Genomic DNA, 16222 nt, shown 5'->3' with positions numbered 1-16222 from the left:
AGACCTTCAGGAATAAATAAGATTTGACTGGATAGTGCAAGTTAAGTGTGGAGGTCCTGGTTTAGAGGATATAATAAAAACAGTAAGTAGCCTAGTCAGGCTTAAAAACTGTATGAACAGCCCAGCATGGTGGCTCACATCTGTAATCCCAGCGGCTCAGGAGATTGAGGCAGGAGGATTGCAGTTTCAAAGCCAGCCTCCACAATTTAGCAAGGCCCTAAGCAACTCAGTGAAATCCTGTCTCAAAATAAAAAGGGCTGGGGAATGTGGCTCAGTGTTTAAGTGCCAGTTGAGTTTACTCCCTGGTATAACCAAACCAAACCAAACCCTGTATGTACAAGGGCAGGATGGGGCTGGGGGATGTGATGGCATCTAAAGCTATAGGTTGGGTCATTGTTGGAGAAGGTCTTCAAGGCCAAGCTTGATCTCTAGTTGGGAGTGAATGGCTGATATTATACATTCGGAAACTGTCAGGTTGAAATAATTTTGTTAAAATAGAGCCATCTCTAGCCTAAAAGTTCAGCTTTTTTGGAGAGTATTATTTTTTTTTCATGTAACCATTTATAGTATGGGTGTTTTATTTTGTGGAGAGTATTATTTATGTCAGTGTTTCTCAACTGGATAATTTTGCCCACCCAGGTCATTTGGCAATTTATATAGGCATTTCTGGTTGTCACAACTGATATGACACTGCCATCTAGCGGATAGTGGCCAGAGATGCTGCTAAGTATCCTATGGTGCACAGGGCAGGTCCCACAACAAAGAATTAAAACCTGGTTTATGTCAACAGGCATAAACCATGTAGAGGAAGGGAGAACTTTAACTGAAATATTCTTTGAAAATAATCCAAATAAAGTCCAAATTTTCCCATCCATCTCACCCAAACTACATTACAATTACAAGCAGAAACCATCCATTCATCCGAGAATACTTTCCTAAAATTCTTAAGTAGAAAAGTTGGTATGTGTACATGTGTGTAAAATGACTCTAAACTAGTTATTAAAAGATTATTTTATGTTGGGCGTGGAGGTACGCTCCTGTAATGTCTCAGAAAACTGAGATAGGAAGATCGCGAGATCAAATACAGCCTCAGCAAAAGTGAAGTGCTGAGCAACTCGGTGAGACCCTGTCTCTAAATAAAATGCAGAATAGGGCTAGGGATGGGTCTGGTGGTTGTGTGCACCTAAGTTCAAGCCCTAATACCAAAAATAGTAATAATAAAATAAAATAAAAGGACTGGGGATGTGGCTCAGTGGTTAATTGCCCCTGGTACAAAAAAAAAAAAAAAAAAAAAAAAAAAAGAATTGTTGTCCCCTCATTTTACAAATGAGGCACTCCCCAAGCTGAAATAATTGAATGATTGTGTTAAAGCAGAACCATCTTTAGCCTAAAGAAATGGTGATTTGTCAAGTTCACTTGCAGAGCAGGATTGGACAGGCCCGTGTGATCCCAGGCCCACACTTGTCCACTCTTCCATACTACCACTCCCTTCCAGAACAAGGTTGCCTTTGTGTACATGTGATGTTCTTTCAATACACTCACATGTTCCAATGAGTAAAAGGTTTTATTACTATTAGAAATGAAATTGCATGAGTAGCATAGATCACAGAACTATTAAACATTCCATACTTCTTCCAAACTTATTTACTATGGGACCTGATGTTTTCTGGGGTTAGGGATCCAGATTTTCCTACCTGAGAGTGCAAAGTAATGCTGTTTATCTGAACTTCTAGTTTAATGAAAAAATGAATTGTTATACCTGGATATAGAAGGACTTTCTAAAGTCACAAGGAGACCCTTCATGATCTAATAACATAATAGTTAACAAATTCATACTTAAATCACTCATACATTTTATTACAAACTAAAAATTCTTTCTCTTCTTTTGTACACTTCTGGCCCCACCTTACCCTGGGTTTTCCTCAATATATCAATCTTTTAAGGCCCATCTGGGAAGATGCCTCTCCCGCGAATAATTCCCCAATTCTTCCAGATTCTTCTTTACCAGAATTAATCCTTCTGTGTATCCACTGGAACTGCTCCTATTCCTCTTTATCTTTTGTTTTTTTTTTTTAATTTTTTTAAGTTGTAGATGGATACAGTATCTTTATTTTTATTTATTTATTTTTATTTGGTGCTGAGGATTGAACCCAAGGCCTCACACATGTGAGGCAAGCGCTCTGCCACTGAGCTACAGTAACCCCAGCCCTCCTCTTTATCTTTTCTACACTTGTCTGTATATTTTAATAGCTTATCCCCTACTGGAATGGTAGCTCCCTAAGGGTAGAGAAGTAATGGTCACTATGTTCCTTCTTGATGATTCCTAACTTCCTGTTTGTGATTTTTATTATATTTCCCCCTGTGCAGGCCAAAATGAAAAACAGAAAAATGATTAAGAAAATAGTAGGGATAAATTTATTTTATTTAAAATAATGCCAAGTGTGGTGATACACACCTGTAATCCCTGCTACTCAAGAGACTGAGGCAGGAGGATCACACGCTCAAGGCCAACCTGGACAAATGTAGCGAGACCCTGTCTCAAAATAAAAAATAAAGAGGGCTGGGGATGTGACTCATTGCTTAAATGCCCTTGGGTTTAATCCCTGGTACCAAAAATAAATTATTTAAAATTTTGGAAAGATTCTTTTTTATGTAGATATTGCTATTATTTCTTTTTTTGATTGTTTACATGGACTTTCTTTTTATAAAATGATGGCCACATAGTCTTCATGTCTCTTCAAAATTATTGAGCTCATGAAAAGCAAGGAAAGAATGAGAAAGTGCCACAGGTGGAAGAAACTGAAGAGACACGATGACATGGATCCTGGAGCAGATAAAAGACATTAGTGGAAAAATTGGTGAAATCCATATATGTTATATACTTTACTTAATAGTGACATATCTAATCAATGGGTACAAACTTACACTTAGGGGAAAAATTTCTGGTAAAAATTGCTTACAGCCTCCCTAAGTTACTGAGGCTGGATTTGAACCTGTGATCCTCCTGCCTCAGCCTCCTGAGCCACTGGGATTACAGGTGTGTGCCACCACGCCCAGCTATAATAACGTTTTTAATTAAATATTAAAACCAAAGTGAAATTGACACAAGTCTCTCAAACCTGTACCTATGTAAGAGCCCTACAAGCCCCAACCTGCCTAGGACTCTGTGCTGGAGTAGTTTTCAGGCACTTCATTCTCAGGTGTCTCCCTGGACAATTTTTGATCAGAGTTTGAGCTGAGCAGAATAACTTCCCTCTAAACTACAACATAGCTGGTGCTTTGGCGATAAGATGGCAGCCTGCTACACTGACACTCAGTTCTTAAGCTCAGGTGCCATGCATGTGCTAGAAGGCATATTTACTTATCCTGGTTTGGTGAGGCGTGATTGTGGAAGTGAGCACACATCATTTGGGTCAGCAGAGGGCGCTCTTAAGCAACAGTCGTAGTCACTACCTACTTTCTCCACTGGGTGTGGACAGAAGACTGTTGCATGGGGGAGATTTTGTATAATCGTAGAAGTTGGCAAATCATTCCTTTGAGGACCCTTAAATATAACATGGAAGGTAAAACAATGCAGGTAAAGCACCTTTATCACATTTTATAGAATGTAGGTGGTACCAGTTAGGAAGCTGGGCTACTGATTACATGGACAGGCAGCAGTAATTTGTCCGAAGAGATTCCTCAACAGTTTGAACTTGTTCTGGATTCAAAGAGGAAGAGGCATCCTATCCCTGTGATTCTAGAAGTAGATGCTGCAATTCAGCTTGACTGAATACTTAGGTTTGTGGATATGATTAATGTGCATGTCTAGAAATTTTAATCAGAATAAAAGGAAAATGAGTAGGTTTGGGAGACTTTTGAGAATGTGAACAACAGAAAAATATGAGGAAAATAGCCAGATTTCTCTCTCTCTCTCTCTCTCTCTCTCTCTCTCTCTCTCTCTTTGTAGTTAGATATTATCGGGTAGAACTCCTCAATGTCCATACCAATGAAGGACTCTATGATCACTTCAAATCAGGATACTGTGGCTCTGGGTCCCTTGGCTGAGCTCTTCTTTTCACTTAGGAATCATGAAACCTATTATCAGCTTTGCATACTGAGGCATGAGATCCTTCCTCTGAGCTAGCCAGTTCACCTGAAGCCACTGACATTGGTAATGTCCTGTTGTTACCTGTGTGAAACCCCTACAATCTGGCTGCTATTGCAATTGGGGAGGGTGAAAATAGTTTTATTTTCAGAGACAGAAAATGTTGATTTACGTCCTTGCTCTGCTCTTAGGAACCACACACCCTAATTGTACTTGGCCACAATTGTTTTCATCAGCAATGTGTAGATGATGATATGTACCCAGCGTCAGATGCTTTGTAAAGGCTGAAATTCTATGCAAAGGCAAGATGTCATTCGTTCATTCATTCATTCAGCGAATCTTCAGTGTCAGCTGTATGCTGGGTTTTGTTGAAGATGAGTTTAAAAAAAGTCCTTGCCCTCAGGGATTTTATGTTCTCTTAGGGAAGATGGATAATAAATGAATAACCAAATAATTTTATAATATAGTGTTATGTAGTAAAAAATCTGGAAGAAACAAATCAGGGTATGAGATAAAGATTAGATTGAAATGAAACTGTAAAATTAATATGTGATATTAATTATAATAATAATAAAGACTAGATTGATAAATTAGATGCAATGGGCTGGTTGAGGCAGGTTTACTTAGGCAGTGACATTGAGCAGAGGCCTGAATGATGTGAGGAAGTGAACCATGAGAACGTTGGGGGAAATATATATCAGAAAGCATGAGGATCTGAGGGAGGACCCACAAATGGGATCTCTGCCCAAGGAGGTGTAACAGATGGGCTAAGTCTAGAACTTACTGAGCAGGTACTTTGCACACATGACCTCATAGCTTCCTTCCAAGGTCCTTTTTTTTTTTTTTTTTTTTGGTACTGGGAATTGAACTCAGGGGCACTTGACCACTGAGCCACATCCCCAGCCCTATTTTGTATTTTATTTAGAGACAGGGTCTCACTGAGTTGTTTAGGGCCTCACTGTTGCTGAGGCTGGCTTTGAACTTGCAATCTTCCTGCCTCAGCCTCCAGAGCTGCTTAGATTATAAGCATGCGCTACCACACCCAGCCCAATGTTCATTTTATACATGCATAAATTGAGCCTCCAAGAAATTAAAGGACTTCACCCCACATCTCACACCTGGTAAATAGCAAACCTGAGATTCCAACCAGGGCACCCAAACTTGACTGATTTCTGGAGACAGAGCCATGTCAACAATGGGAAGTGAAAGCAGGAGTCCCCGAAGCATCTGGGCCTCTTCAGGGTGTGACACAGAAATGTCATGAAGGGACCTAGTAGAATTTAAAGTAGTTGGGTTTGCCTGTGGGCTAAACACCTGAACTGTGTTGGTCATTTTCTTCCTTTTTAATTAAAACTACTTTTTGTTTCTTGTGAAGGTACCTATGTGGGGTTTTGGATTAGATGAATCAGTTTAGTGGGATGATTTTTTTAGGTTTTTGAGTGATTGCTCAAGTTGGCAAATCCTTGTTAAACATTGTTAAAATATTTGTGTAAACTAGCTTGTGTTCTTCATTGTATGGATTCAGACATCATATTTCTATCCCTGACACTAGTTAGCAGAGTCTATTATGCAGGCTGTTCCTTGGTGGCATTTCTCATCAGCCACATATGACCTCAACTTGTGTTTTCGTTTTGTTTTACTCAGCTACCAAGAGGCAGGGGAAAAAAGCTACCACTTAAGGGCAAATGTAAATGAAAGAAAAATATAATTTCCCCTATGATATAAACTTTTTGCTTTAAAGAAAAAGTCTTGCATCGTATTGCGAAACAGAATGAGGCACCCACACTCTTCCTTCTAGGTACCATTTGGAAAGAAACCACAAACTATATTTTCTTTTGCGTTGTAATTCTTCAGAATTAATTTACAGTTCCTTGAGGGACACCTTTCCTAAATTACATATGGCAAGTGACACTTTTCTGTCATCACTGTTATGGGTTTGTTTCTTTCTCTCTCCATACACAAACACAAAGAAATAAGAACTGACAAGGAAGCAAAAATATTTAGTAAAGATCCATGGAAAGGACTAGAAGGAGGAAAGGAGGAAGACCGACCAAGAAGCACATCAACTGCTTTAAGAAAACACCTGGTTCAGATTACAAACTTCTTACTTAATTAGACACACACAACCCTTGACTTTAAACATAACACTCAGAATTCGTCAGCCACCCACAGCAATTCTCCAGGTGTTTCTGATTATGTAATGCCCTCAAAAATCATCTGGATTGTGTCAACTCTCAGAAGCACTGCTTGACTTTTTGTAAAAAGAAATCCTCTACGGACATTGATTTATATGTAAGGTCTCAGGGTAACATTTATAGCACTCAGCCAAAAATAAAAGATTATAATAAAAGGTCAGGGTTTCCTTGGTTTCTGAGGTTTTTTTTTTTTTTTTTTGCTTTAAGTAGTAAAAGGTAGGCATTATGTGTTCAATAATTCTTCATTGACCAGACTTCTAATTCAGATTTTATAGTCTTTGGGGTGGGAGAAACAATGTTTACTTTATTAATAATCAGGGAGAAAGAGAAGGTCCACACTGCAAACGTGAAGGAAAAGGGGAGATGACTATCTTTGCAATTTTTGAGAACAGGGTTGAAGTTGCTCTCCAAAATCAAATTTGAAAATTAAAAAACAAAACAAAACAAAACACCTCTCTTCTCTTGGTGTCCACTTAAATTTTCATCTTTAAATGAGTCACAACACAATTTATTTATTTATTTTTTTGAAGTTCCCTGGCATATTTTCTGATGATTAGCAAGTTGAAAGTCCTTAGGCTTGGATAACTGAAAATTTGGGGATGGAAAATAATATGATTGGAAAGGGACTATTTGAGAACCCAAAGGGGAGCTTCAGTACCAACACAATGGGAATGGCTTTTCTTATCCAATTATTTAAATTGAAAGTGTATATGTAGGGCTTGGGCTGTGGCTCAGTGGTAGAGCACTTGCCTAGCATGTGTGAGGCACGGGGTTCAATCCTCAGCACCACATAAAAATAAATAAAATAAAGGTATTATGTCAATCTACAACCAAAAATATTTAAAAATAATATATGAGTAGCAGGAAAAGGAATGCCATTCTAGACCCACTCCTTAGAGTTTAGCTGACTGTTGTTTGAAAATTGGAAAGTTTTTACTCCTATTCTGACACGAATATCCTCTATAAAAATTACAGGTCTTTTCCACCTAGTATACATGTTAAAGTCTGAGCTATATGGCCTTATATGTGATAGGGAGTTATTCTTCTTATTCTTCATATTTCTTCTTATGTCCCCTTGCTTTTCTGTTCATCTGTGGTTCACCTAAGCAGGAAACAGATATTTACCAGCATCTACATGCATAGAAAGAAGCAGAACACTTATTCTCATCCCGCTGATTAGAGGCAGCATCTTTATTTTTTCTAAAATAAAAAGCTATTTCCATTAGAAAAGTAAATTAATCATTGCCAAAATTCAAACTATCGGAAAAATGGAAGATTTTCTTTCCATTTTTATTTATTTTCAATAATATATACCTGAAATTCCGTTACTTGAAGATGACTGCTGTTCACATTTGGGTATGTGTCTATCTGAGCACCTTCATGTACACTAACAATAACTGGATAAAATTTTACTGATTGAACCCATTTAAAAACACTTGTATTTGACTCCTTTATAAATGGAGTTGCTGTTCTTTGACCTGTTTTTTTGATTAAATAATCATTGATTTTTTCTGTGTCAATAGAGATCTATACCACTTTTTATCAGTTGCATAGTATTCTCTTATATGGCTATATCATAATTAAGTGTCTGATATTAATCCATCACCTAGATTGTTTCTGTTTTTTTTTCTATTGTAATAAATATTGCAAAGGATAGATTTGTGCAGACATTTTGTATTTCTTTTGTCTCATTAGATTCTAATCTTGGAAGTATATTATTTATATTTAATTCATCCACTGGAATATGGTTTTCTATTTGGTGGGAGTTTTCTCATATGATCACTCAGTAATTCCAATACTGTTTATTGGAAAATGCTTGTCTGCCCCTCTGATTTAAGATCGCTGTTATCAAATATTAATTTCACATACAAATGGCTCTTTTGTTCCTGTGTCAATGTTGTACTGTCACTGTTACCATAGTAAGTCTCTAGGTATGATGAGTTTTATAGTTAAAAACCTATAACCTCTAATTTCTGAAGCCATCTGCCTATCACCTGCTAGAGTAAAGGTTCTGCCTAGGCTGTTCTGTTCACAGTGAACCTTAACAGCATTGTTTTGCACGATGAAACATGGAGAGTCCTCTGTTAGCTAGCCTGGATTTGTAGTATAGTAAGTGCTTTATAAATATTTGGTTCCAAGAACTGGTACCGAACACGGTTAGCTCAAGAAGAGGAGGGTTTACTCTCAGGCTACAAGATAAAACTTCAACAGCACCACAATACAGGTCTTTTATTGCCTTGGTTTGGGATATGAAGAGGCATAATGAATAATGAGCTGGTTCCCAGCCTGAGTTGTCAACCAGTTGAGAAGATTAAAAAAAAAAAAAAAAGAAAAGAAACAAGGCAGACAAAAATGTACCTTCATTTCTGATAAGGCTGATATTGGAGAAGGTGGCTTATATCTGCAGGCAGGTCATGCTCCTGAAAACTAGGCAGACATACTCAGATCTCACTAACAGTGTTGGACCCCTGAATGCCACTTCTATGAGGGCTGGTCCCCTCCCAGAGGCCAAGAACTAAAGAGGACTACTCTTACTTTCGGGGCGGGGCTGAGATCTAAGAGGAAGGGGAAAGAAAGCAGTTCAGCTTTGCAAGCTCAGTTTCTTCTTTCAAGTCTACTTGACTGTGAAGGGGAGGGTGAGGTACAAGAGGCAAAGTGTGGCCTGCGAGGTGGCGCACACGTGTCATTCCAGTGGCTTGGGAAGCTGAGACAGGAGGCTCATGAGTTCAAAGCCAGCCTCAGCAAAAGCGAGGCCCTAAGCAACTCAGTGAGACCCTGTCTCTAAAGAAAATACAAAATAGGGCTAGGGGTGTGGCTCAATGGTCAAATGCCCCTGAGGTCAATCCCTGGTAGCCCTCTCCAAAAGAAAAGAGGCAAAGTGTGTTAACATTAATGAAGTTTCCTTCATGCCGAAGCATACATCAAAAAAGGGAGCACAGGTTCTAAGCCTTTGTGGAAGGTCCTGCCCTGCTTTTATCAGCTGTGACTGATGGAGCATTACTCACATGGAATGGGTGAGAATATGGCAGTAGGAGGCTAAAATTATGGATCAATCCAGAATAGTACTATTATTTGTTTTATTTCTAGGAACTTTCTCATCTCCCTGTTGCCATTCCTATTTGTTGGATGAGTCCTGTTTTTTTGTTTTTTTTCTCACTTCTTGACTTTCACACATGCCTGGAATACACTTCCTGCCCATCACCACCACCATCTTTTTTTTTCCTGGTATACTCCTATCCCTCACCTCCTCTAAGGAGCTTTACCTTGCACTCAAGTGTTAGTAAAATACCCACCTGTCCTTATCAGCACCATGTTCTAACTTGGCAGGATGCAAGTTCTCTGTTTTACTTCCTGCCTGATATTTGTCTTTCCCATGAGAATAGAAGCTTCATGAAGACAATTAACATATCTGTCTTTTCTACTCTTTTTGTTTTTAATCTTCTCCCAACATGATATATAGAACTTATAAAGGAATAGTGTAGATGAATTCATCTTCTTAATATTTTTAAATGATTATCATAGGTTTTATACCTTTGAATTGATGATCTTATGATTATTTTCCCCAACACAAATTTATAGGAAAAATGATTTTAAAAACACATTGCCACTTATGAGTTATAAAATAACTTTTTGAATTTCATGTTAAATGGCCACTTAGGTCTACTTTTTATACTTTGTTATAAAGCAAAGACATACTACAAAAGCAATCTAGCCTGAATATATTTGAGAGGTTCTTGTGTAGAGGAGAAAATAATTATGTTTGTGTAAAACAGAAGTATCTGATGTATATGTTAAGAACTTCATAACTGGTTTTTCTTTTCTTTTTTTTAAGTTGATGGACCTTTACTTTATTCATTTATTTGTATGTGGTGCTGAGGATCAAACCCAGTGCCTTACACTTGCTAAGCAAGCACTCTACAACTGAGCCACAACCCCAGCACTCCCCCCAACCTTTTTTTTTGACTTATTTCAGACAAGAGGCCTAACAGTGTTGGCCTATTTTTTATTAGGTACTGGGGATTGAACCCAGTGGCACTTAATCACTAAGCCACATCCCCACCCCTTTTTATTTGTTTATTTATTTATGAGATGGGGTCTTGCTGTTATGGTTTAGTTTTTGTTTTGTTTTGTTTTTGTGGTGCTGAGGATTGAACCCAGGGCCTTGTGCATGCGAGGCAAGCACTCTACCCAACTGAGCTATATCCCCAGCCTGCTGTTATGATTTACATGTGAGGTGTCCCCCAGAAGTCCATGTGTGACACAATGCAAGAGGGTTCAGAGGAGAAATGAAAGATTGGGTTATGAGAGCCTTTACCCAATCAGTGACTTAATCCCTGATGGTATTAACTGAGTGGTAACTGGAGGCAGGTGAGGTGCTGCTGGAGGAGGTGATTCACTGGGTCATGGCTATGGGGTATATATTTTGTGTCTGGAGAGTAGAGACTTTTTCCCTTGCTTCCTGATCGTCACCTAGAGCTGCTTCCATCTGCCATGATGTCTACTTCACCTCACCATGATGTCCACCTCATGGAGCCTGCTGTCTATGGACTGAGACCTCTGAAACCATGATCCCCTGAATAAACCTTTTCTCCTCTACAGTTGTTCTGGTTGGGTCTTTCAGTCGCAGCAGAAAAAAAAAAAAAGCTGACTAAAACACTCACTGAGTTACTTAGGGCCTTGCTAAATTCCTGAGGCTGGATTTGAATTTGTGATCGATCCTTCTGCCTCAGCCCCTCCGGAGCCACTGAAATTACACGCATGGGCCACTGTGCCCAGACATAACTAGTTTTTTTTTTTTTTTTCAATATATATATTTTTAGTTATAGATGGACACAATATCTTTATTTTATTTATTTATTTTTATATGATGCTGAGGATTGAACCCAGTGCCTCATGCCTGCAAGGCAAGCACTCTACCACTAAGCTACAACCCCAGCCCCATAACTAGTTTTTCTTACCTCTTCGGCATAGTTTTTTTTTTTTTCCTTCTTCTTTAAATAATAGTTTCACTTGCTTTTTTAAATTGAGATTTAGGGAATTGGTAACAGTTGCAAGTTCAAGAAGTTGGTAAGAAGCATAATTTATTCTTTTTAAATACTGACTTAAACTGCTATATTTGGTTGAAAATTAAGTCTAGATACATAATAATAGATGTTGGGATTTTAATCACAATTGGCTTTTTCTGGTTCGTTCATTTAATAATGGTTGATAAAATTTTGAAGTGAAATTTCTGGTATTAAAAAAGATAATGATATTAGGAAAATATTGAGATAGCTAAAGTATGAAAAAGTCATCCAATAATGTAAATGTTAGAAGTTGTTACCCTTAAGCCTGAGGTAAGGAGCCCTGAGTGGTTTGCAGATAAACAGCATTTTTTTAATGTTCCTTTCAGGACTATCTAGGCTGATTGGCAATTCCTGTAGGAGTAAAAGATGAATTTCACAAATGTTTACAAATTGAGCAAAATGGTTGTCAAATCTAAATAGAATGTACAAAGAGATCCTTGTATCTTGACACACATGACATTTTAAGTCTTACATGCTAAATTGTGCATTTCAAAAAACAATATTACCACATCCCTTAGGTAATTAAAAATTCTAAGTATTTGGTTTCTCTTTAATCCTTGTTTTCTAGGGTAATCATAATAGCCTTAAAAATGAGAATTTTAGAACTGCTTGATTTTTTTCTTATAAAAATTATTTTTTCACATATTTATTGGCTCATTATAGGTGTATATAATGGTGAGATGTTGTTATGTAATTTGTACATGCACATGATATAGCAGTATAATTTGGCCAATAACACTCCCCAGTACTTTCTCCCTTGATTTTTTTTCCTTTTAGTAAAATAATGATAGGAGGGAGGCTCAACTTTCTTCTGCTTTTCAGAGTTTTCCACCCATACAAAATGCTCACCATTGTTGACTGTTGATTTTCAAATTCATTTTTCTAGATCATATTGTCAAATAGAAATTTCTGTAAAGATGGAATATTTGCCAGGCATGGTGGCGCATGCCTGTAATCCCATCAGCTTGGGAGGCTGAAACAGGAGGATCATGAGTTCAAATCCAGCTTCAGCAACAGTGAGGCCCTAAACAACTCAGTGAGACCCTGTCTCTAAATAAAATACAAAATAGGGCTGGGGGTGTGGCTCAGTGGTCTAGTGCCCCTAAGTTCAATCCCCGGTACCAAGAAAAAAAAAAAAAGAGATGGAAATATTCTGTAATATTCCCCATCCATTATGGTAGCCATTAGCCACTTGGGGCTATTGAGCACTTAACATGTGGCTGGTGCAACTGAGGAGCTGAATTGAAATTTTATTTGATTTTAATTAATTTAAACTTCAGCAGCCCCACATGGCTAGTGGCTACTCTGTTGGATAGCACAGAATTTCCATTTTTAGATTCAATATGGACATAAATCCAGAAAAGTGGACTTTATGTGAATTTATTTGACATATTTCATAAGAATTTATTGAGTACCTAGTAAATTTGTGTGCCTGGTGTGAGAAATGTTTCATTTGGACTCTCTGAATTGGCTTTTAGGGGAAGGTATGGAGATCTGAGATGCATCATCCCACAAACCTGTGAACAAGGCCTTGGTAGCAGGGACCTTACTATTTCAACAGGAGTTACCCTCTTTCACCCTGAGCTACAGGGCCATCATCTACCTGCTGAGGGAGTGAGCCCAGTAACTGGCTATGAGCTCTGGCATGCCAGGGCTGTTGCATCTGAAATGCTCTCAAAGACTTTGCATGGGTGGGTAGTGTGACCCTGTCATTGAGACTCCCTCAGCTTGCTTTACTTTCTTAATTATTCCCAACATTTTTTTTTTTTTTTTTTTTTTTTGAGTACCAGAGATTGAACTCAGGGCCACTCAACCACTGAGCCACATCCCCAACCCTATTTTGTATTTTATTTAGAGACAGGGTCTTGCTAAGTTGCTTAGTACCTTGCCTTTGCTAAGGCTGGTTTTGAATTTGTGATCCTCCTGCCTCAGCCTCCCAAAACACTAGGATTACTGAGGGCACCACTGCACCCAGCACTCTTGACATTTTCCTCAACAAATTTTTGGTGGAAAAATCAAACAACTCTTCCCTGACACTTGATACTTTTGTCTTCCCCTCCCCCAGTTTTATTGAGATACAGAAGACAAGTTAAAAAAATGTACAATGTGATGTTTTGATACATGTATTCAATATGGAATGATTATCACCTCACATAGTTACTTTGTATGTGTGTATATGCTGAAGATCTACTACCTTATCAAATTTCACATATACAGTGCATTATTAAGAACTCTAATTACATGCTGTGCAGTGGGTGTCCAGAAATTTTTGATCTTATAACTGCAAGTTTATACCCTTTGACCTACATTTCTGTATTTTTCCTGTCCCTGATCCCTGGTAACCACCCTTCTACTTTCTGTTTCTATAAATGAGATCATGCAATATTTGTCTTTCTGAGTCTGGCTTATTTCACTTAACATAATGTCCTCTGGCTTCATCTATACTGTTGGAAATGACAGGATATCCTACTTCTTTAAGACTTTGAATAATGTTTTACTATATCACAATTTCTTTATCTACTCACCCATTTGCAGACATTTAGATTGTGTCCAGACCTTGGCTGAAGAGTGTTGCAGTGAACATGGGAGAGCAGATATCTCTTCAAAATTTTATTTACTTTTTGAATATATACCTAGAAATGAGATTGCTGGATCCTGTGATAGTTCTGTTTTTTAAATTTATTCAGGAATGCTTATACTGTTTTCCATTGTGGCTCTACCAATTTACATTCTAACTAGGAATATATAAGGGTTCCCTTTACACCACATCTTCATCAACACTCATTATATTCTGGCCATTTAATAATAGCCATCCTGACAGGTGTGAATTCATATGGCATTGTGGTTTTGATTTGCATTTCTTTGATAATTAGTGATGCTAAATATTTTCACTTATACCTGTTGGTCATTTTATGTCTTCTTCGAAAAAATATGTATTCAGTTTCTTTGCCCGTTTTCTCCCCCCATGGGAAAGCAACTTGAAATAGGAGAAAATAGTTTGCAAACCATGATAAGGAACTCATACAAGCCAATAACAAGAAACCACACATAATCGAATTTTAAATTGGGCAGAGGATCTACTTTTTCTTCTGTTTGTTTTTTAAAGGTATCTTATCTTCTGGAAGGGGGAAGCATGGCCCATGAAGACTTCTGTGGACATGTTGGTAAAATGAACCCAGGAGATCTGCAGGTATAGCTAAGGGGAAGGGATTGCTGAAGGTTTAATAGTCTTTGGGTGTGTCCTTGATCTTGCTCATTTCTAGTGCATTCATGCTTTCTGTCCTCTCTCTGTACTATTTCTGACCTCTCCCTTTTTTTTTTTTGGGAGGGGGGCTACCAAAGATTGAACTCAGGGGCACTCAACCACTGAGCCACATCCCCAGCCTTATTTTATATTTTATTTAGAGACAGGGTCTTGCTGAGCTGCTTAGCTCCTCACTTTTGCTGAGACTGACTAAGTTCGAAATCCTCCTGCCTCAGCCTCCCAAGCTGCTGGTATTACAGGTGTATCCCACTGGGCCTGGCTTGATCTCTCCCTTTTTATGGATCCTTCCACTTAGCTTGGAAACCTGCACAGGTGTATTTGACCCCCTCAGTCACTTTCTGGTTCCCAACTATCTTTTTTTTCCCCACGTTTTTCAAAAGAATAATCAAGAGCAACTATCTCAGCTTCTTTTTCCTCCATTTCCCCCCTTCTGCTTACTGAATCAGATTGGTTTCTCAGCAGCCCCTTCTCAAAGCTTTATGAAATGGTTCAGGCAGTAATCACTTGTGATGTCCCAATTGCCAAATTCAGTCCTCATCTTTCTAGATCTCTCTGAAGCATCAGAGATAATTTACTACTTATCTTCTAACTCAATTGCAGGATTAGGTGTTGTCATTTAAGATAATAACCCAAACTCCTGCCCCATCCCAGTCTTACCTGAGATATATGATAATTAAAAATCCCCAAGAAGTGCTTGGATCATCTTTGTCAGTTCTAGAAATCTGAACACTGTATCGGATACTCTCTGGGATCATTTATATATTTGTGGGATGATAAATGCACATATGTGAATTATGGTGTTTCAAAGAATACAAAATTTAAAGACAGAAAAGCAAAAAGGACAAAAAGTCATGGTGAAAAGTCAATAGTAACCTCTCACTGGAGCAGAACATAAAATAGAGCCCGTCTGGAAAGGTAGACATGATGAGTGGGTGTGTCCAGATTATGGGAAGCGGGGACTGTTGCCAGTGACATCATTAGGCTGTTTCTGCAGCCATATATGTGAGGTGTTGGCCGACACTTCTATCATTATAACTTCACGTTTGGTTAGGATGGTGGTTGCATAGTATTTTTCAGTTTATTTAGCATTTTCACATGAAGGATCTCATTGAAGTAAGTACTGTTTTTATTTCATTTTAAAAATGAGAGAATAAGGATTTCAAAATGTTAAAAAAAATAAAAAGATGCCCATGGCTGCAGAGCTAGCAAATAGTGAGGAAAGAGAACCTTTTTCTCCCCTTGTAAATCCAATGGGTGGGCCATTTTAAGAAAAGTATTGCTAACCTAGGTTATGTGAAAAGGTTAACAAAGCATTGAAACTATGGAGAGATGAACTTTGATGGAACAGGAAAATGCTTTAAATTGGGAGGATGTCTTTGAAGAACACCAATAGCTATTGTCAGACAAAACAAATTTTGGATCTCAGATTTAATCAGCCTTGTTAAATGGACGATAGAGAGAAATCTATTTAAACTTAATGAAGGAAAAAAATCTCTAACATATGACTGGTTTTCTTGGTCCTTGCACTAATAATGCTGATTCTTGCCTCAAAGCCTTTATCATATGCTACTGTTACCTTTTGGAGCCCTCTTTCTCTCCCCCTTCCCCT

At 38.1% G+C, this 16222-nt stretch overlaps 1 protein-coding gene across 4 annotated transcripts in view; it reads left to right on the top strand.

Moving 5' to 3' along the window:
* The window catches only part of Pir (pirin), a 100273-nt gene that overhangs the window by 17569 nt on the left and 66482 nt on the right, over nt 1–16222 (top strand). For all 4 annotated transcript variants that reach the window (XM_071606872.1, XM_071606871.1, XM_071606873.1 and 1 more), the window contains exon 4: nt 14455–14538. In XM_071606872.1, the coding sequence (XP_071462973.1) occupies nt 14455–14538 (84 nt within the window). The remainder of the gene's footprint in view (nt 1–14454; nt 14539–16222) is intronic.

Source organism: Marmota flaviventris, chromosome X (assembly GCF_047511675.1).
Source record: "Marmota flaviventris isolate mMarFla1 chromosome X, mMarFla1.hap1, whole genome shotgun sequence".
Taxonomy (NCBI): domain Eukaryota; kingdom Metazoa; phylum Chordata; class Mammalia; order Rodentia; family Sciuridae; genus Marmota; species Marmota flaviventris.
Note: the sequence above shows the minus strand (reverse complement) of the source record. Positions and strands in the feature narration are given on the sequence as shown.